The 22,195-nt window shown below is 45.2% G+C and overlaps 1 protein-coding gene across 1 annotated transcript; it reads right to left on the bottom strand.

The window, feature by feature from the left end:
* Positions 1-1,871: 1,871 nt before the first annotated feature.
* Positions 1,872-20,649, bottom strand: coq8b (coenzyme Q8B). The gene is made up of 16 exons (XM_083637944.1): positions 20,518-20,649; positions 19,773-19,954; positions 17,756-17,912; positions 15,998-16,206; positions 15,170-15,236; positions 13,571-13,645; positions 12,794-12,913; positions 12,572-12,657; positions 11,199-11,339; positions 10,861-10,942; positions 7,411-7,504; positions 6,517-6,658; positions 5,474-5,581; positions 5,033-5,098; positions 4,402-4,488; positions 1,872-3,300 (listed from the first exon to the last, which is right to left on the bottom strand). Coding segments are annotated over exons 1-16 (1,923 nt in total). The 5' UTR covers positions 20,519-20,649; the 3' UTR covers positions 1,872-2,994.
* Between the last annotated feature and the right edge of the window lie 1,546 nt (positions 20,650-22,195).

Raw genomic sequence — 22,195 nt, forward strand, 5'->3', positions numbered from 1 at the left:
TCAATGGGGATATTTTGTAGACACCATAGGATGTACAAAACAATACCATACAGACAGACCAATAAGGTATATTATAAGCACTAAGGCAGCACCAGTCACCCCAGGGTGGTCTTGTGTTGATGAAAGCAGGAGACGCAACACTCACAGCGTAGCTCCTATTCTGCAGTCAGTTCTGTCTGCATCATGAGATGAATGGCAAAAGCCTAGCAGGCAGAGCACAGTGGGCAGCCAGCCAATGTTAATGTCAACACTGTGGCCACGCCGGTATATAAGGCCTCAACTGTAAGAATGTGACACATACTTTTTCATTATTAAGCAGTAGAGTGATCAAACAAAAGCAGCTGCTGGACCTTGTGCTGAACGTCCTGACATTTGCTGCTGCAGTCACAAACTGTGGACACTGTGAACGTTTCACTCCAGAAGGTGGCCTCGCCTCCTCCACGGTTCCATCATGTTTTCCACTTCGCAGATGAACGGCTCCTGGTAGAGATCAACATTGGCCAGTCCAGCGTTGTGCACTGTGCAGCCTTAACGCAGGGCCAAAAAGGCCCGTTTCTATTCCCATAAACCCAAGCCAGCTGCTTGTTACAAGCAGAGGAAGGGTCCAACTTTCCATTGCGTTCAACTACGGGAGAAGAATGTCCTTTTTCTTCTCTCAGCATGTGCTGGAGTCATTAACCGAGACCCATTCCCCCCAAACTTACTGTAGGAAAAGCAAACTGTGATTCTGATGTATCGCGTACCACAGCCAACCTTATTGTACAAATAGCTTAGCAGCTGTAACTGTACAGGATGCTCAAAGTATTCAATTGCAGAACACCAAGAGGCAAGATCTGTCTCCGTCAAGGTCTTTATGGTCTTAGTGAAAGACGGACATCTCAACTACTGCGGAGTGAACGATGAAGTTTTTGGCGAGCAGCTTTCACACAGTCTGTGGTGTACGAACGGCTCGATAGAAGACGAACAGCCTTGAAACAAAGCAGTTCCTGAAAAAAGTAGATACATCAGCAGCACCACCGTCTTTACCTCGTGAGCCGAGGACAGTCAACGGTCAATACAAGAACAGTGTAAGGAGAGAATGTGGAGGGCAGAGATCAATTATGGCATCTAGTCAATGACATTTTCCTCAGAGGTCTCACACTGAAATGGAAAGATCGATGCGAAGTGAAAGACATCCTTGGCATGTAGCCTCTTCTTAACACCTGCCAGTGAAGTTCCATTTGTGATCGGTGAGCCTTGCTCGTCCTTCTCATATTTTGTACATTTACAGCATATAGGCTGCTATATCATCAGTGTTGGGCAAGTCACTTTCATAAATGTACTGTAATATAGTGCATATTACTAGTTAATTTCATTTGAAAGTAATGTTACTTTACAATATTACTGTCTGTGTAGAGTAACTCGTTACTTGTTACACTACTTTTGCATTACTTTCACCAAACTAACAGCAGTAGCAGAATGACATCGCCGGCCTTGAGCCATAAAAACTAAACACCGTCGTGATGTCAGTGTAAACCGTCCAAAATTCTTAATGTTATCCTTTTCCTTTGTTATTGTCATCTATAGTGGTTATTTGCATAAAAACACAATTTGATTAGGAAATGATTGTATCCTTATTTAAATGTGCTTTGATAAAACAAATGTAACCCAATTTGTAATTTGTGTCACTTGACAAAGTAACTGGTATAATATTACTGAAATCCTACTAGTAATAAGTTACTGAGTTACTGCTAAAAGTAATATATTACAAATAATATGTTTTGTAACAAGTTACCCCCAACACTGTATATCATATGGAAATATTATGACAGACAAATATGAAAATCTCAGTTGCAATGAGACCTGGCGGCAGTATCTTACATTCTGGAGTTTTATATCAATATGACATTGTACATTTACAGCATATAGGCCGTTAGAAATTTTATGACAAATATGAAAATCTCAGTTGCAATGAGACCCGGCAGCAGTATCTTACATTCTGGAGTTTGATATCAAATATATTATTCAAGGTCATTACTTAATGGGGTTCCATCAGACTGACTTGAGTGATTCCTATGATCATCTGCACTTCTGCCATTCCATCACATTGAAACGAAAGCTTTATTTCTCCTCTGAAAAGACATCACACAAAGTCCCGTCAACACAGCAGGACATTTGGCAGCATCGACGACACAACGCAGGCTCATTACCTGCGTGTCCTTGAGACAGAAGATACCCGCACTTCTGGAAATATGGTGAACCTGGTTTTAAAATGGAGCAGTAGCCAGTTTAAATGAAATTGAGCCATCCTTTTTACAGCCCTTCAAGCAATAACAGGAACTATCATACATCTCATCATTTGAATGCACACATGTAGTGACATAAACGTCGGCAAACATTCACTGTACGGCAGGCTTGAGTTGTGCATTTGCTGTGACAGTGAGATGCAAAACTATTGGCCAATGTCATCAAAACACACAAACCAACACTCAAAACACATTATATGATCTTCTTCCCCTTAACTGACAGATCCATCCAGTAACATAACAGTAACAACAGCTATTTGGACCCGTATTGCTCTTGATAAGATTATCACCATCATATCAATCTTATAGGGATTCAATTCATCCATTACCATTACTCTTCAATATTTGTCTAATAGCTGTTGGGGCCTAATGCAGCCCAAAGTGAAGAGCATTTCAGAGAATCAGAGGAATTGAGCCACTGAGTGAGAGGTTTGGGTGGGATACCTCAGCTCTTTAGTGTCTCATGCCAGTGGACCATAGCACTGAAGGGAGACAGCAGGCAGAGCAAATCAAGTATACCCATAGTCCACAGCAGTGCACACAGGGCATAGTCGGGTATCTCTTTACATGCTGCACAGTCTTACATTAGACACACCTTGATCCAACGCCTAGCATCTGGCGATCCCCGTCACTTGGACCAGAAGTCCCCCTCTGAACCAGTCTGGGGTTCTTCTCCTGTGGGGGGATGCAGGTGTGCTCCCCTGCGCCCCTAAGCGCGGGCCTGTGCCGCCTCCCCGGCCTGCCTCCGCTGGTTGTAGTTGTTGTAGATGTCCAGGAACATGTCCCGGCAGGAGATGCGCGCCTTCAGTTTGGAGCAGATGAGGAAGGAGCCGGCCATCTTGCGGTGGAGGGAGTAGATCTCCTCGGGCGGGGGGGTGAGGCGGTGACGCAGCATGACGGGGACCAGTCTCTGGATGCGCTGGGTGGTGCTCTGGGTGCCGAAGTCAAACGGCTCTGCTGAGGCAAAGGCCTCGCCCAGGATCATCACCGCCTCCACGTGGGCATCTTGGAAAGTCTGGGAGAGGAGGGAGAGAGAGAGCTGTTAGGTTAGGATGGCTGCTTGTATGTATAGCGCGTCTTCCTCTGTGTGTGTGTGTGTGTGCGTGCGTGCGTGTATTAATGAATCCATTATTGCAAATACAGGTGTGTTTGAAAACAATCAGATGTGCAAGCTCAAAAAACTCAAAAGGGAAGGGCATAGAGGTGTATCATCAGCAGCATGTCATCATGAGAATAAGAGGGGAATCACTTCTAATGCAAAAAGTTCAATATTCAAGCCAACACTTGTGAAGATGAAAATGCAGACATAAGCAGTGGAATAGTAAATATGGCTACGCAATACATACACTTTAGGCAATGTGTTTTGAGTGGATACACTCTGAGGCAGCCTGAGGAACAGTGTCCCCATTTCCATTTTTTCCAACGTTATCTTGAATAATTTGTGCTCTTTTATGAATTGGAAGTGCATCCCCTCTCATTATTCTGTGAATATTTGCCTCGTAGGAAACTCGTTGCTCTTCTCCACACCGTTCATTTTAATGATCATATACTGTGAGAAAGAAAAGCAAAGCCAAACAAGAGACAGAACTATACGGCACTCCAGAGATCAATTCTCAATCTTGCTGTCGCACCAGAGACATGATTCCTATCAGTGAAATTACAAGTTACAATCGATTTCTTCATACTGCAAATATACCCTTAAGAAATGGAATCAAGTCTCTATATCCATTAGTTTCATAGTTAATAGTCCCAGAGCTGGATCACTTCACCACCAAAATCAAAACAATGTTTCTTGGTGTAACACTTATCTATTCGCCACATTTCATGGAAACCCGTTCATACGCGTTTGAGATATCCTGCTGAGTGCTGACAAAGAGACAGACTAACAGGGCTGTGAACAAGCTCCTCGGTGGAGGTCAAAATAAATGCGGAGATGGGGAGAATGGGGAGAGAACGAGTAGGCGAATATGCACTCTGGCTGAAGGGGAAAGTGAGCGAGCGCACGGGGCGAGGCTGAGGCAGGAGGAGACAGAAAAAGGGAGAGGAGGCAGCAGAGGATAAACCTTATGAAAAATGAATGAGCACAGCAGGGTGAGCAGGGACTCAAATACCCTACCTTGGCCTCGAAGCCCGTCAGGAACTTCAGGTCCTTCGATTTGGAGAGAACAGTGGCTCGATCGCCCACAGAGGCTGCATGCACCACCTGAACACACACACACACAGACGGACACGCACGCACGCACGCACACACACACACACACACACACACACACACACACACACACACACACACACACACACACACACACACACACACACACACACACACACACACACACACACACACACACACACACACACACACAATGAATCCAGCATGAGAGAGAGGACTGATGTTTATTTAAACGGCTTCCCATTAAGGCATCGACATAATTGAAGTGGCTCCAATTGGGCGAGTGTTTCTGTGTGTGTGTGTGTGTGTGTGCACGTTTCTCTGTGTCTGTGTGCGCATGTGTGTGTGTGTGTGTGTGTGTGTGTGTGTAAATGCATTATAATTCTCCCAAAGCTGCTGGAAAATATGGCCAAAGGTGGGGGGGGGGTTGCGCAGTATGCTCACATTGAAGGCCCACCCAGCTATGTGTCTTTCCTGCCGGCTCTGCAGGTGCTGAATTATATCAAAAACAAGTGTTGTATAAATGATGTGTGGCCACCCTGATGAGTGTGTTCTCATCTGTGACTCATCGTACCTGTACGTAGTCATCTGTGAAGGATTCTGGGTAGCCTCTGCAGGCTCCAAAGTCCAATAGAATAACCTAGAGACAAGATAGAATACGTGGGTAAAAAGCAGTGCATGGTCGAGTCACACCCAACAGAGAGAGTATGATGTCGCTGCTGCGGACACAAAATCATAAGGTGATGAATCATTCTTGTTGCTAACGTTTGGCTAAACTCTTGAGTTTGTGTCTGGACTGGTCAAGCTGGCATGTTTTCAAAATTCAAAGTGCAAAATTGAAACTACTATGTTTAATTATTAATGAGATACTTCATTGCAACTGCATTTAAGGACCTTTTAATGGTTCCTTTTTCTCAAATATTCCCAAGAAAACCAACGCGAATTGAGATCCCTGCTGTGTCTGTGGGTGCGCTGTGTGTGTGTGTGTGTGTGTGTGTGTCTACTCCTCTCTCACCTTGTTGGTGTCTGCGTTGTAGAAGAAGTTGGCCCAGTTGGGATCCGTCTGCATGAACCTGAACTCAAACACTTCTCTGAGACACAACTGTAGGATGTTGAAACAGATCTAGAGGAGAGAGGAGAGAAATGTGAATGTGAAGTTTTTGGGAGGAGAGTTCAGTTAATGTGTGGACTGTACTTTTCTCTCACTACTGATCACTCACTGACGTCATCAGTGATGCGAAGTTGAGCAACTGTGCGCTGAGTGATGGTCACTCGAGCAATTGTGATGTCATCAGTGAGTGATGTAATCAGTAATGCGAAGTTGAGCAATTGTGCGTTGTACATGCCAATAGGGTAGGCGAGGCCACGCAGCAGTCGAGCTGCAGGCGAGGCCACATAGCGGCTGAGCTGCGAATGCGAGCCTGCATAGCGGGCGAGCTGCAGGGCAGGCAAAGCCACGCAGCGGGCATTTCGAGTACAGTATATTTTCCATGGAATCTTTTACCCTGTGTGTGACCTGCTGTTATTGTACGAGGTGCTTCTGTCTCGGTCTCCTCAATGATTCAAAGACAAATTCCAACACTCGTCACATTACTGCGTCACAAATGTGTCACAAATCACAAATAAAAGTGATTGTGATTCTGGTTGTCATCACCAAAGAGAGAGTGGAGCTTCCATATATTTTCATTCATCAATAGCGACAGGAGCCATGAAATACATGAAACACCATGGAATGTTAAAGTTCAAATCAATGGTTTCCATCGTGTCCCTGGTGTAAGGTTGCATGACCGGTTCAATAACTAGATTGGAGCAAATGTATGTCTTAAAAATATGATTCCTTCCTGACTTGTTGATGTGACTCAGCTCGATAAAACCGGCTGAAAATCACCACCTAATGCAAAGTGACCCATTTGTAAAATCTGCTGCTATTCCCAAACTTCCCCAGAGAATTTGATAGAACTCCCTGATGTTCCCCCTACCTGAAACCTGCCGTAATATTCCAGAAATTCCACAGCCAGTGTGGAGCGGGAGGCCTGTGGCTGGTGAGTGAGGCCCTACCTGGTTCCTGGTCTCTTGGTCCAGGTCCACACAGCGGTCCAGTGGGACTCCCTGCACCAGGTCCATGGCCAGCACCTTGCGGCCCGACAGCTCCTCAATCACCTCGGGGACTTGGAAGAACTTGTCTCCGTCCAGCAGGGACCTGAGGGCCGGCCACAACACAACACTGTTTAAAAGAAGAAGGCCTGACATCACCTGAGAAGACGACAAATATTATATTATATTATATTATATTATATTATAATTATAGGGAGCCGCAGGAATGAGTCCGCATGTATACTTCCGGGTTCTTGAGAGGAAAAGTCTATGGGATTTAACATGGGGGTTTCGCTTAAATGCATAAAATAAGGTCTGTGGTTAACAAAAGTTTATGGAAACGTGAATTTGGGTTCAGCATGATAATCTTCACAAACCTGAAGAACTTTTATGACTTTTGGAACGTAAATGCGTTTTTTTAACGCGATTTTTAGAAAACGCTTCAAAAGGCATAAAAGTTATTCACGTTTGTGAAGAGTATCATGCTGAACCCAAACTCGCGTTACCACAGACCTTATTTTATGCATTTATGTGAACTCCCCATTCTAAAACCCCATAGACTTTTCCACTGAAGAACCAAATGGCGGCGATTTCTGGATAAAGCCTACAAAAATACGTCATCCCTACAGTACTCCATTACTCAATGAAATCTCTTCCAAATAGAGTAAGCATCCTGAAACTTGGCTGAGTCCCGACCATATGTGAAGCACTTTGAGTACTTAGAAAAGCAATCTATTATGATGATTAATATTAATAATAATATTAATATTAACGTTGTTTGGCTTCAAGCGTGTAACAGTCAGCCAGGTTGACTTGTGTGCAGAGGGTTTTATGTTGCGACGCTCCACAGAAAGGCACCTGAACTTCTTGGCACACTCTGCTTCCCTCTTGTAGTCGCACTCCCATGCCAGCTCTCTCTGCATCACGTCTAGGCTGCTGTCTGGAAACAGACCTGCAGAAAGACAAACAGTACAACACTCACGAGTCTGCAAACAGACCTGCAGAAAGACAAACAGTACAACACTCAAGAGTCTGCAAACAGAGCTGCAGAAAGACAAACAGTACAACACTCAAGAGTCTGCAAACAGACCTGCAGAAAGACAAACAGTACAACACTCACGAGTCTGCAAACAGACCTGCAGAAAGACAAACAGTACAACACTCACGAGTCTGCAAACAGACCTGCAGAAAGACAAACAGTACAACACTCAAACAGACCTGCAGAAAGACAAACAGTACAACACTCAAACAGACCTGCAGAAAGACAAACAGTACAACACTCAAACAGACCTGCAGAAAGACAAACAGTACAACACTCAAACAGACCTGCAGAAAGACAAACAGTACAACACTCAAACCGACCTGCAGAAAGACAAACAGTACAACACTCAAACCGACCTGCAGAAAGACAAACAGTACAACACTCAAACAGACCTGCAGAAAGACAAACAGTACAACACTCAAACAGACCTGCAGAAAGACAAACAGTACAACACTCAAACAGACCTGCAGAAAGACAAACAGTACAACACTCAAACAGACCTGCAGAAAGACAAACAGTACAACACTCAAACAGACCTGCAGAAAGACAAACAGTACAACACTCAAACAGACCTGCAGAAAGACAAACAGTACAACACTCAAACAGACCTGCAGAAAGACAAACAGTACAACACTCAAACAGACCTGCAGAAAGACAAACAGTACAACACTCAAACAGACCTGCAGAAAGACAAACAGTACAACACTCAAACAGACCTGCAGAAAGACAAACAGTACAACACTCAAACAGACCTGCAGAAAGACAAACAGTACAACACTCAAAAGGGGGGAGCTGAAGGAAACACACTCGCTCTCTGTCATCTTCACTCACAACAGCCTGGCTGCTGCAAATTAATGCCACACAAAACAAATCTGTACGGATGGGAATGAAACAGGGATTGACAATATACAGTAGGACTTTTTGCCGATATCGGATATGCCCATATTTTCCAACTCTTTTGGCCGATTGCCGATACAGATATATGTGTGCATTTTTCTCCACTTAATTTAAGATCAAATCAAGTCGCTCCTGTAGTGGAATTAACACGTTATTAGAGCTACTGTTATTGTGACGGGCCCACTGTTATAAATGCAATGCTTTTCAAAATGTGCACATTCACAGGGCAAAATAAGAAAACTACTTCAACTTAGTTAAGTCAAGCATCGAGCATTTGGGCATAATTAAATTGTCATTTCATCGGCCTGTCACAACAGCAGCATATGTTCATTTTAAAGCCTTTATGATGTGCAGATATCATTGTGCCTCCCTAGAAATGGATTAAAAACCGGCATCATTTCAACAAAACCTAAGGTGTGACAAGGTCATGGCATACAATACTACACTGTACAAAACCTAAGGTATATATGACAAGGTCATGGCATACAATAATACACTGTACAAAGTAGTACGACCACTTTCCTGAATACAGTACTGAGTTGGATGGCCATTTGCACAAACCACGTGTCTTTTGCCTCCACTCGTCAATAGGGGTGGGGGGAAAAAATCGATACACCATAGTATCGCGATATTTTGCCTGACGGACGATATTGTATCGATATTGCAAAAAAAAAAAAAAAAATTGCAGGCCATACCAGGCCACTGGGCTACTATAAACTTTAGTTCCAAGGCCAGCAGTAAACAAACTGTAGCATATTTTCATTTTGTTTTAAGAGTAACAGTTTTGTCATAACAGTAATTTACAAATTCCCCAGTTACTGAATGGGCTGCACAAGATGTTTTGTGTAAGTGAAGTGAAGTTGCATTGTTCAAAAACTACCTAAGTACAGTAGTCCACACACACATCCAGTTAAGGTGGACTGTAAGTAGACCGTAACAAACAGTTCAGTTTGTCAGGTGCATGCAACTATGACATGACTTTATGAAAGTTGTTGGTCTGTCTACTTGACAATGTTGCTGCAATAAAATGGTTGAAGTCAGATGTACAGACTGAAAAATTGTTCTTATATAAACCAGATCTTGACAAAGTTTTCCTTTGGGGACATCATTTGCAGTTGAAGAAGTAAGAAATCGCAATATATCGAAATATCGCAATATGCAATATATCGCAATATTCAATATATCGCAATATCGGCGATATCGCAATATCGCAATACTATCGTATCGTGACTCAAGTATCGTTTTAGTATCGTATCGTGGGCATCTGGTGATTCCCACCCCTACTCGTCAACCTGTCTCTCCCCTTCATGACTGAAATGGAGGCTGCGGTAGTTCAGGCAGGACATTCGGGCTGAATATCAAATCCACAAATGCCAAACTGATACATGTGTCCTTGTGGAGAATGATCATGCCAACTTGTAGTTTGAGCCGGGCGGTGAACTTGACGTCTCGCACACGATCGATTAAAACACGCAGCCATTTCATCCAGGCTCTCTGTACTACAGACTGTAGCACAGGTTGGACATGATGCGTCAGTCTCAATGTTGGGGCTTCCCACAGCCAATTTTTATTACTAGTGGACCCATGGGAGTTGCCCCCCCACCCGGGAGTTAGACCCACCCAGTCTGCTCAGCCAGGAAGGATGACATCACAGACCCACCCAGTCTGCTCAGCCAGGAAGGATGACATCATCACTGATGACATCACATCAATAGGTAATTAGGGCAATCACCGAATTACAAAAATCTGGCTCCGTCAGGTCATCCGCACGGGATGCTCTTTACACTCCCTGAAAGTGTCAGCCCGATCGCACGTAAAACGGCACAGCCGCGGCCGGACAAAATTAGGCACATATCAAATCGGAATATTCGCATAATAGTAGTGGATGGAAATGCGCATAATTTCGCATTTTCTTATGCCGATTATGCGATACATTTGGATGGAAACCTGACTTATGTGATCTACCACTGCATCACACTGCTTCCCATCCCTGTAGCTCTTTAAATGTGCTTATATTAGTAGATAATATTCTAAACGGAAATTGAGAAGACTTTAAGAGGAAAATCACGTACGATAGAGCTACTAATGGTTTGGCTTTTCCGAGCCAATTGTGTAGATGAGTTTGAAGTTTGGACACAGATGATTAGAGCTAATTTGTGCATGAAATAATGGATGAATGTAATGGAAAATATTTCTGGATATGACACAAGGATATGGCAACTGCTGCTAAGGCCTGCCATAATGTGGATTTATGCCTCTGACTTTAAAAGCACTCACTTACGGGTATGTTAACAGTTTTCCCCTGAACCAAGGTTTTGGTCTTGAATGGATGAACAAACATTGAAATAGAAAATGGATTGATCTTTTACCTTCTGGCAGGACCACGCTCATCTTTAGTAATGACATCAGGTTGTTGATGTCACTGCGGATGCTCTCTGCTACTCCCGGGTACTGAGATGGACAGAAACATCAGGAAAAAAACAGACAGTGAAACAAAGAATACGAATGCAAAGTGAGTGAATAGCTGGGTTTCCATCCAAAGGGATCACAAATCTTAATCAAATTTTCAGAAAGTCTGCAAAAGAAAAACGTGAAATAATTCGCGTTTCCATCCGCTGCTATTGTGCGAATTATAGAGCTGTCAATGAACCTTGTGTTTGAGGCTGCCTGCCTCAAATAGTGTGTGAAGTTGTGAAGCCCCTCCTACCTGGATCTTCATGGCGACTTCTCTACCATCGTGTAAGACCCCGTGATGCACCTGGCCGATGGAAGCTGCAGCAAACGGTTTGTCTTCATAGGATGACAGCTTCTCTCTCCAGCCCGGCCCCAGCTCCTCCTCTAGAACTTTCTAGACACACACGCACACACACTGGTATATTTTTCTGGTATATTTAATGACAAACAAAGGTCTTACTCAAAGCCACAATATCTTGGACAGAGTGGAACGTCGCACACCAATGTTGGTGAGGTGCAGGCTGGTGGATCAAAGTGTCAGCTGCACAGCCCATTTGTATATATATGTATATGTTGCCTTTGACTCCTGTGTCACGTCACGCCCGAGCGGGACCTCTGGCCCGCGAGCTGGCACCTGTGGCCCGCGAGCTGGGACCTTTGGCCCGCGAGCTGGGACCTGTGGCCCGCGAGCTGGCACCTGTGGCCCGCGAGCTGGCACCTGTGGCCCGCGAGCTGGCACCTGTGGCCCGCGAGCTGGCACCTGTGGCCCGCGAGCTGGCACCTGTGGCCCGCGAGCTGGGACCTGTGGCCCGCAAGCTGGGACCTGTGGCCCGCGAGCTGGCACCTGTGGCCCGCGAGCTGGCACCTGTGGCCCGCGAGCTGGGACCTGTGGCCCGCAAGCTGGGACCTGTGGCCCGCGAGCTGGCACCTGTGGCCCGCAAGCTGGGACCTGTGGCCCGCGAGCTGGGACCTGTGGCCCGCAAGCTGGGACCTGTGGCCCGCAAGCTGGGACCTGTGGCCCACGAGCTGGGACCTGTGGCCCGCAAGCTGGGACCTGTGGCCCGCAAGCTGGGACCTGTGGCTCGCGAGCTGGGACCTGCTCGGGCCCACGGCAGCTCGGCACTCGACTCGCCGCAACCCACTCATGCCACTGTGCGGGGCTTCCTTATTCATCCACATTCCCCGGTCTGCTGGGAAATGTACAGATGTCCCATATATACATTTTCCTTCTACATTGACCGTAACATACATACAATACACACAAGGTAATGTAAGGTAATGTAACTATACCCTTACATCTGTGTAGGTTCACTTTCAAAACATCCAGGTGATAGAAAGTTTAACAATGATTGATTTGTAAAAACAATGGACTAAAGAAAGTACAAACGAGATGTTTCGGTGTTCATCCAAACACCGTCATCAGTGGTAATGAGTGCAACAGGAACTAACTCTGACAAATAAATAAAAGTCACCTGACAAGCACATGGGATGAAGTCACATGACTTGTTGAGATGTAGTCCCTAGTGTGTGTTTGCCATGGGATGAAGTCACGTGACTTGTTGAGATGTAGTCCCGAGTGGGTGTTTGCCAGAGAAGCTGCTGTTCCCAGCAACTATACCCACTTACATTCATCTGCCAGGTGGGCATGAAGTCTGCGCTTTGTCGGACCCTCTCAAAGATCTTCTGGAGTTGGGGGTTGATGAAGGAGTTGTCTGGAAGGAGGAGAGACATTCAGGAAGCCACCAGATAAACCTTTTCACTGGCCAAAGAAATCTCTGTGAGGGTATTCTGAACGTCAGCATCAAAGAGCATTGTGCAGTGCTCCTAATGCTGCATTGCATACCTTACCTTGTATGCTGAGCATCTGTCCTATCTTGAGTGCAGCCCCGCGGACCTTACACAGCGTGTTGACGATTCTCTCAGCGTTTGCTTCTGACAGGAGGGGAGAGTCTAGAAGGGCACCCGCCTCTATGACACACACACACACACACACACACACACACACACACACACACACACACACACACACACACACACACACAGATTATGAGACAAATGCAAACTATTGGAATACGTAATATTGGAATTATAATGTCGTCATCAATTATACTTGAGGGTCAGGAAGAGAAGCCCCATACAGCTAGGTCTGGGTATTTATTTTTAAGATATTTCATGTGTTGGTGAGTCAACGTGTGATTGGCCCACTACTACCGCAGCAGTACCGAGATGCCACCAAGACGTTCAAATTCACATTGAATGAAGTAGACCAAAAACAAAAGTAATTGAATGAAGTACTTGAATGAACCACCGGGGCAGTGGTACATCCATCATCAATAAACAAACACTGATGATTTAACACAGAGTAAAACCTTTGTTAAAACTTTTGTCAACAGGCTTGTTAACAGGTTTGATTCAATGCCAGTCCACTGCCTGGCAGTCTCCAGGGCCGACCGGCTGACCATCTGTCTGCTGGATTTGCCAAGTCCGCACTGGATCAAAAGAGACTATATGAACGGGAGGAGAGAACTCTAGAGGAGGCGTCAGGAGAGGAGAGAGCTGTAGAGGAGGCGTCAGGAGAGGAGAGAGCTGTAGAGGAGGCGTCAGGAGAGGAGAGAACATCATTACCTCCTGGTCGTTTCCCTCCCAGCGACTGTTTTGCCACCTCTGCAATGGCACCGAGCCCCAGGCCTACTGCCAGACCTGCAGCGAAGAGACAGAGACACAAGTCCTGACTGAGTTTAGTTTGGGGACTCTTAGCTCGAAGCACTCAGCAGACGCTTGTGGGAAATGTTGCTTTGACTCTTGCTGCTTGGAGAATAATGAGATCACATTTAAATTTCTAGCCCCCTTTTGCTAAAAGTTGAAGGTTTTTTTTTAACCTCTGGCACTTGAGAACTGAAAACGTGTTAAATTCTCAGTGCTGCTGGGAACATGGAAACGCATGCCCTTTCCATTGTAAACAAGGATAGCAGTTGTCAAGGGAGAGCAGAGGGTGATTCATTCACTACCCCATCCAACTTCCCCCAAATACCTTCAGATAATATTGAGACGTTTAACATTTTAACAGAGTAAATTGAGTGCAGCTTAGCAATGAAAAATAAATAAATAAATATAAAAAAATTGTTCTTAATGACTTTCTTAGGGTATGTGAAATAGCGTCATGATTAGTCGACTATGACGCACAGTTATCAGTTACGAAAACAGTACCGTAATTTCTGCACTATAAGCCGCACCGGAGTATAAGCCGCAGCAGCAAAATTGCCTGTTTGTTACATATATAAGCCGCACCGGACTATAAGCCGCAGGTGTTTTAATGTTTTTTTTTTAATTGTGTTTTAATGTTTAATTACCATATGTAAGGGTTCATGCACAGAGGGGATTGTCGGGAAAGAGATGGCTGTTTGAGGAAGCTCCCATTTATTAACATTCCAACAAAACAACATAACACAACACCACCTGTGTTTTTTTTTACAGTGCACACAGTGTCCGCGGTGTGGTGAAAAGAGGGCAAGAGAGGAAATTAAAACAGAAGTGGATTTATAGTTAGAAAGAGTGCTAAAAAAGAGAGAATTTTTTTTTTCCCCGAAAAAATCCATAGATAAGCCGCACCGTTATATAAGCCGCAGGGCCAAAAAACGGGGGAAAAGCCGCGGCTTCTAGTCCGAAATTTACGGTACTTCAGTACTTGATGAAATACTATTTTGCTTTATTAATCAGTTTTGCTGGTATGAATTACCCACAAACATGGAAAAACCATAATATTTGAACTGAATGCATGCAATATTATTTTATATAGTTACTAGCCTACTTAATTATGGTGCGTACCTCTTCAATAAAAAAGATATAATAATCTTTGTGATAAATGCCCGGCCCTGATTATTCACACCCCTCAGCATGGCCTTCAGTACATTTGAATTTGACAGCCCTGTCCTAGACTTACAGTATGTAATCCCATAGCAACGCATTCTGAGAAGACATATATATTATGATATGTGACATTATGGCGACACTTAAGTATAATGAGGCTTCAGGCTATATTTAATGCAGGCTGTAAGGGTGTGCATGGCACGCTAAGACAGTTTTACTGTCCAAGGTCACAATTCTCTGCTTTTATAATCATGTGGTAACCTGGAGAGGACAGACACGGATTCTCTCTCAGACCACCGTGAACAATATATATTGCCAAGATGTGTTTGTATGCAGCTAAAATAGAGTTGCTCTTACCGCCAAAGTTAGCCAGCCTGCTGATCCTAGTGGCAGGCACCTTCCTCTCTCTGGCACGGTCACTCAGCTGGGGAAGAAAGACCACATCGCTGTCATAAGCACGCGCACAACTATTCTACTTAAAATAAGGTCCTTGGCACCTGGCAGTGGTTCATCTCCAGCACACCAGGAGGAATACAAGTCAAATATCTCTAGTGAAATGTGTGCAAAGACGAGACAAAAATACAATACATCCATCACAAATCACAGAGAAGGATGCCCGTTATCTGACTTGGATTACATTAATATTTCAAACATATTCTTTGTTCAATAAACTGATCTAATCTGGAATGATTCAATCAACGCCCTAAAGAATGAGGAGATGTTTCAACACAGCCAATCTGGAGTATGACAGTGGAAAAGGAGTAGTAACTCCTAGTAGTGAATAATTACTCTTCTGCTTATCGTTCCATTTTCATGTTTTCCATGTTTACATGCAATGATGTTGCTTTCACCCTAAACATTCACAGATTCGCTGATTCTAGTGGCACCTTCCTCTATCTGGAACAGTCACTAAAATGACCATCATGCAAAATAAGTGTGTGTGTGTGTGTGTGTGTGTGTGTGTGTGTGTGTGTGTGTGTGTGTGTGTGTGTGTGTGTGTGTGTGTGTGCATGTGCGTGCGTGTAAACATTGAGTAGTGTGACTAGATGATAATACCGTCTCCTCCTTACACCTCCATTTAGTAGCCTGCTTAAAATACTCATACTTATGAGGACAAAAATATAAACAAAAAAAAGTATCAATCAATTTGTTGAATCGGCTGGTAGCTGCAGCCATCCAACCCACCTTCTGTCTGACCGGTTTGACCAGAGCCTGCTTGGCCTCCCTGGCCTTCTGGATGTCCTCTGGTGTGAGTCTGGCCACCACCGTGTCGTGAACAAACCTGGCCTGGTGGTAGCGGTGGCGCTGGAGGCCAGGGCCCGTGTGGAGGAACCGGGCACTCTGCCCCGGCCAGCCTGCCCCTCCTGGAGCCGCCCCGGGGGTAGGAGGCACTTCTGTGGTAGGGAGAGGAGGGGATGTGAATTATAGCTCGCGTTAATGAACAACAAATGACTCCAACTTGATTCAAGATTCACTTTAATAGCCACAGTAAGTAATCAGATTACAAACGAGGAATTGGACTTCGTGCAAGTATGCAGCGCAGCGGTCACATCTATAGGTTGAGGTGATGTCCCGTCTGGGCCATAACTGTATCGCAGCTGGGTTAGCTGGCTCAGCCTGGCTGGGGGGCGTGGTCAGGATGGGGTAAATCCCTGTTCTATCCATTCAGCAAAGTTAGAATTTAGCTGCTAGCCCAGCCCAGGCAGACACAATGGGGGATTCGACCACCGCAGCATACGCACATCTGAACAGACGTCTTGTGTTCCGCTCTAGAATCCCCAAACCTGTAGTGTAGAGCCGCAACACCTTCCTTTGGTGAGTCAGCCCATTGAGATATATGGTGCAGTTTTACCCCACTCGCGCGCCAGCTGTATAACATTTTGTGGGCGTTCCCACACATGCCGACTGTCTCTATATCTATAGTTAGTAGAAGACGGAGCAATACAGAAAAACAATCTCAACTGATGAGGCATGATGACCAAAGCTACACTGCAGTGCATGAAGCAGGGTGCCTGCAAGTTTCATCAAGTTACAGCCAAGACTTTTAAATGAAATACCTTGAATGAAATATGAGCAGTTTTGCACATGACAGTTAAAAACTACAAAACCAAAACAAAGTATAAACCTGATTTATCAAGGGGGGGGATGCAGCCATACCCTTGACAATGACTACAGAGAGGGGCAATGGCATCATGATATTCTTATAACACACTTGACTTGTTGTCCCTTCAGTAATGCATCTATAGCCCTTTTCCCACATGCGCTTTGTACCGCAAAATGACCGGAACGTGGTCTAATGCCTGCATGTGGGAAAGGTGCCGTGCCGGTATAAGCGCGACCCCGTCGTCCCCGACATTTCACCAGTTTCGAGCCAGTCAGAAGAGCGGTATGCTCTTAAGGGGACGCAAGTGGAAACGGGTCCAGTCATTTTCCGCGAAAGCGGTCCTTCAATCATGGGCGACGTGTAGCCTACACACGTTGCTTAATGTTCCAGCGGGCATAATCTAATCATTCGCGCACATCAAAGCAAACTACTTCCACATTTCGCTTCGTGCATTTGCTTTCTCTACATACATACAAGCGTTGAGCAGCTTGCCGCTGTGTCTGTCCGTGGCTGCTGCTCTCGAGCAGAGAGGGGAGGGGGTAAATCGGCTGTGTTTATTACGCTGGCGGCTTGACGCTACTCTTAAGTCAAACGAGTGTGATTTATTGTGTGACAACTGACAAGCGAACTTATTTCAAGTTTTGCCGACCCCCCAAATAAGCTCCCCCCGCCCCCCAACATACTGGCAAATTCGCTGATAGATTCCCACATGCGCGAGCCGAAGTGTGAAGGGAAATGTCCGATATTGACTTACAGGTAATTTTCCGGTACGCATGTGGGAAAACGGCTTATGTGTCACCTACTGTACAGTACATGCTAATAAAACCACTTGACAATACCTGTTGGCATCTCTGCTGCGGCCTCAGTTCCAGCCTGGTCTTGCCACGCTGCGTTGGGGGGGAACTCAGCCCCTACGGCCCATTTGGCTGCTTCTTCAGGGTCCATCTCCTCCCAGCCCTCCACATCCGGAAACACATCCTCCTTTATCGGCTTTTGCTACAGAAAGAGTAGAGTTGGATAAGCAATTTTTGCAAATGTTACACTGTAGTGTGTGTACATACCTATATTGTATTATTATATTATTATAATTATATTAGTGGGGTGTGCACAATTTTTGCATTTGAACAGAAATGTGATGATATGGTGAGGTCCGTAGACTGAACAGTGTATGTATGCACTGGACTCCCTATACTCATTCCACCTCCTTAAAGGGCAGACACTAGTACACATCCAGAAAGAAAGTGAAGTCACATTGTCTGAATGAAGGAAGTCCCTACCCAAACCCTACCCGACATGTGCAGCTGCCAAGCAGTGCTTAATACAAAAGGAACAAGTCTAAGGTGTGAATATTTGCATGTAACAGACACGGTTGTTGACTTCACGACATCAACCCTGAATCATCTCAAAAAGCATCCAGCTATTTTACAAGCAAGTGTAACCCATGTGTTTTTCCCCTGCGTTGTGTTCATTCACAAGTCAGGAGGCAGTACTGGGTCTCAAGCTCCTTTACTGTATTTTAAAACAAATAAAACGCTGTTTCCATACACTGTGATACAAATGAAACAAAAAGCAATAAATAATAATAAGCGTTTCCGGGCGGAGATATCACCGACGCAGCTCGTCTCGTTGCCATTTCCGATTTCCCATTTGACTGTGTTTCCGGAGCTGCGCGCATGTGCACAAAGCGACGTCACCAGCGTGGGTGCGTTCACACCACACTAGGGTTGCCAACCGTCCCTTAAAATACGGAATCGTCCCGTATTTCTAAACAAAAAGACGTGTTCCGTATTGAACTGATACGGGACGCGCTTTGTCCCGTATTGGAGAAACATTGCAGTGAAAAGAGTGAAACGCTATTTGTGAGCGAGACGACTCCCTCAGCTCGGCCTGTCTGTCTGTGCTGTGGTGTCATGTTACGTTCAACTACTTCTCATTCTTGTGAGTCACGACCAATGAGAAGCGCTGTCAGCGTTGCTATAGATCAAATAGACTGACGACATCACGTCGTGACTCAGCCAATGAGTGTGTTCCGTTTTGCACATTGAGTTACTTGCCTAACCTTTACCAAGTTGTTTTATTTGCCTAACCTTAAACAGGATGTTTTTACTTTCCTAACCTGAACCAAGTTGTTTTACTTGCATAACTTAACCAAATGTATTTACTATAACCCTGGCTTGCCATTTGCACTACTGTTTGTTTTTTCTTAACATACCACTGTTTTATTCTAAAGAATGAGAAACTTTGTTTTGTAATGCCAAAATAAAATTCTTGATGTGTTACATGCTTATTATTCCTATTGCACAAATATTCAAAAACTGACCAAAGGATTGTGAGCTTGCTTGTGTTAATAATAATAATGGGGAAAATGGTTGAAGCTGAAGCCGTTGCAGTTATGTGGTTGTTATATCTTTAAGTCCACTACTGAGCAGGTGTAAGACCTGTTCTACTTGTGAAGGATATACCCCCCCCCCCCCCGGACCACCACCGTCCCTTATTTCCAATTCAATGACTTGGCAACCCTACACCACGCAACAACAGAGCACTCGAGTAACAAATTCACACACAAAACAAAGAAATTGTGGTGTTTTGGTTAAATCCCTAAGCGAACCAGAAAAACCTGTTACATAAAGAAGATGGACTGGTGACCAAATTAGCATGACAATGCACAAACTCCTTAAGAGGTTTGACAGGTTTCACAGAGCCAAACTAAGAAAATCTGCCCTCAGGACGTAGGTGATTCTTTTTGTCCATCTGCTCTAAGCCTTTGTCCATTCTACTGCATGGACATCAGCACTCACTCAACTGCAAATTGACATTATTCTACCTCCATCCAACTTCAAATGTGTTAATCCTCACCGCACGGCTGCCTCCCATGACGGTGCCCACCAGTCCTTCCACCACATCCTGAGCAGCTTTGACCCCGGCCCCGAGGGAGGAGTTGCAGGCCCTAAGTTGGAGCTGCTCCCCCTGCGTGGTGACCATGGCCGACCCCACCTTAGCTGCCCCGCGCAGCACCTGCAGGACCTCCGACAGCATCACTTTACACAGGCAGAGACAACAGGAGATAATTGGTGTTATATGGCAGAGACAACAGACACATTCAAAGCCAAATTTCACAAGTTTGCATTACAATGTAACAGACACACCCAACACACTCATCAAATGAACATGTAACATTAAATGTTTGCAAGATACATGTAAGATTATTCTAAATAAATCTAAATACTGTTTTGACAGCCAAATCGTTTCTTCACAATACTGTTACCTTGCTATGTGGTTTCACCTTGGATGTGATTGGCCCATTGATTGATTGGCCCCATGTTTCACCCTGACAGTTGTGCCCATGTCGACTAACAACGACCTAACGCTATAGCTATATATTTACTTAGATTTATAAGTTAATTTGCTACTTAACGCTAGCTAACTCCTGGACCTAGGCTACTAGCTAGCGTTAGTCAAGTCTTGATCATGTTGTGACACCAGAAGCTAACGTAGGACAGAGGCTAGCAAACACTCAAGAGGGGCCTACAACCAACATGCCTCCATCGTTTCACATGCAAAATGACTGAGTGGACTCAGCTGTGAGTATAAAGTCACTCACTCTCTGTAAAGCGGTGTTTTCCAGTGTTTTCTCAGTAGCTGACGGGGGCGTCCTCCTCTGCCACTGGGGTGAATGGGAGCAGAGCAGAGTAGAGACAGCTGCCTGCCTGCTGATGTTTTGCAACGCTTCAGCACCCGGAAGTTGAAATTTGACAGACCTGACCGTCTTCCAACCGCAGTCAGCCTTGAGTGGGCGGGACCCCATGCAAATAGCCACTCCTCCTCTGGTGTCCTCTAGTAAGAGAGTGGCGTCAGCGGAGGACCAAAATGCGAGACTCATTAGCCAATGAACAGCCAGGAATTGGTCTCGCGCTACTTTTGCATGCTAAAATAAAGCTGATAATGTACAATTTGATTCAAGGGATGAAAAACCCTTTCAGAGTACAACACAAACTGTCTATTTTGCTGCAACTCGACAGTGCTGCTTTTTTTACTCAAGAGTTCCACTTTCTACTTCCTGGAAAAAAACTGGTCCATTGGATGGAGTGAATGGAGATGTCGGAACTCTTCTATCTACACAGCTCTGGCCACTGTAACCTCGCGTCACCAGGTTCTTCCCGAGGAGAAGCCAGTCCGAGTCCGAGCGTCACCCATAGCGTCTCCAGGCTCGGATTACTACAGGCAGGATGTCCCGCCCCGTGTTCCGGTCCTGTGTTCTGGTCCGCAGTGTTTTCGTTCCCCCATAGAAATGCAGCAGTAGGCAGCCTAACCTCGCCAGTCGCTACGAGTTAGTGAAAAAATAAGAAGCATGGCCATACCAAACGAAGTGTTCAAAGAAGTACTACTTGAAGAAACTTGCCGGATCCATAACATTATATTACAGTACAGCACAGCACTTTGGTTCCTACGTTCCGGCCATAGCCGGAAGTCACGGAGCGAGGTTTTACCATCCAGACTAGAGCAGAGTGCTCTCATTTCAGTGTAGACTGTGTAGAGCATCAGATTGGATTTACGAACGCACACTGGTAGGATCAATTGCCCTGTGTAGATATCAGCAATTGGTTTGTGAATTGCTATTATATTATTATTATTGTGCACAATATGTCGCACAATTTATTTTGGTTTTTTTTATTTGCAAATTAAAAAAAACAGAAACAGACCAAACGACAACAACAAAACAATATATATATATTGTAACGTGTTCAGGTAATCCAAGTATTACCTGTAATGTGATGTGCAACCTAAGTGTCTGGATCGCAGCTAGGAACTGATGTGTGTGGGTGTGTTCCTAGGGGGAAGGGGATATATGTGACCAGCGGCCGGGGCGGAAGCCAGTCAGTGCCATGCGGGCGAGCAGACCGGTTGTTATGTGTCGAGCTAGCGGTGTGAAGCTAGCTGCTAGGAGCTAACGAAGCCTGTGAATAAAGACCCTGTACCAACTACAACTCTCCGTTCTTTGGCGTATCAGCGATACGCTACATTGGCGTCAGAAGTTTAAAACGGTGAATTACCTCCAGAATCGGCAAGATGGTTAACAAGTTCCTGAAGAGAGAGAAGCAAAGACTCAAACGGGAGGCGGGAAGAGAAAGAGCCGGGGCGGACTACCAAGCACCTGAGGAGAAAGAAGACGGGGTAGACGCGGCCGCTACCACAGAGATCCAGGCGGGGATAGCAGCAGCAAGCCTGGGGTTTGTGATGATAAAATCCGAACTAAACGGCGATATCCCCGTAGCCACGGA

Source organism: Poromitra crassiceps (genome assembly GCF_964638095.1).
Source record: "Poromitra crassiceps genome assembly, chromosome: 5".
Taxonomy (NCBI): Eukaryota; Metazoa; Chordata; class Actinopteri; order Beryciformes; family Melamphaidae; genus Poromitra; species Poromitra crassiceps.

What these genes read in the sequence shown, in the direction of transcription:
- coq8b (XM_083637944.1), bottom strand. An exon ending in TCATGGGAGGCAGCCGTGCG is followed by an intron (nt 17,913 to 19,772) that starts GTGAGGATTAAC and finishes CTCTTTCTGTAG; the next exon opens with CAAAAGCCGATAAAGGAGGA. An exon ending in ACAGATGCTCAGCATACAAG is followed by an intron (nt 12,658 to 12,793) that starts GTAAGGTATGCA and finishes TCCTCCTTCCAG; the next exon opens with ACAACTCCTTCATCAACCCC.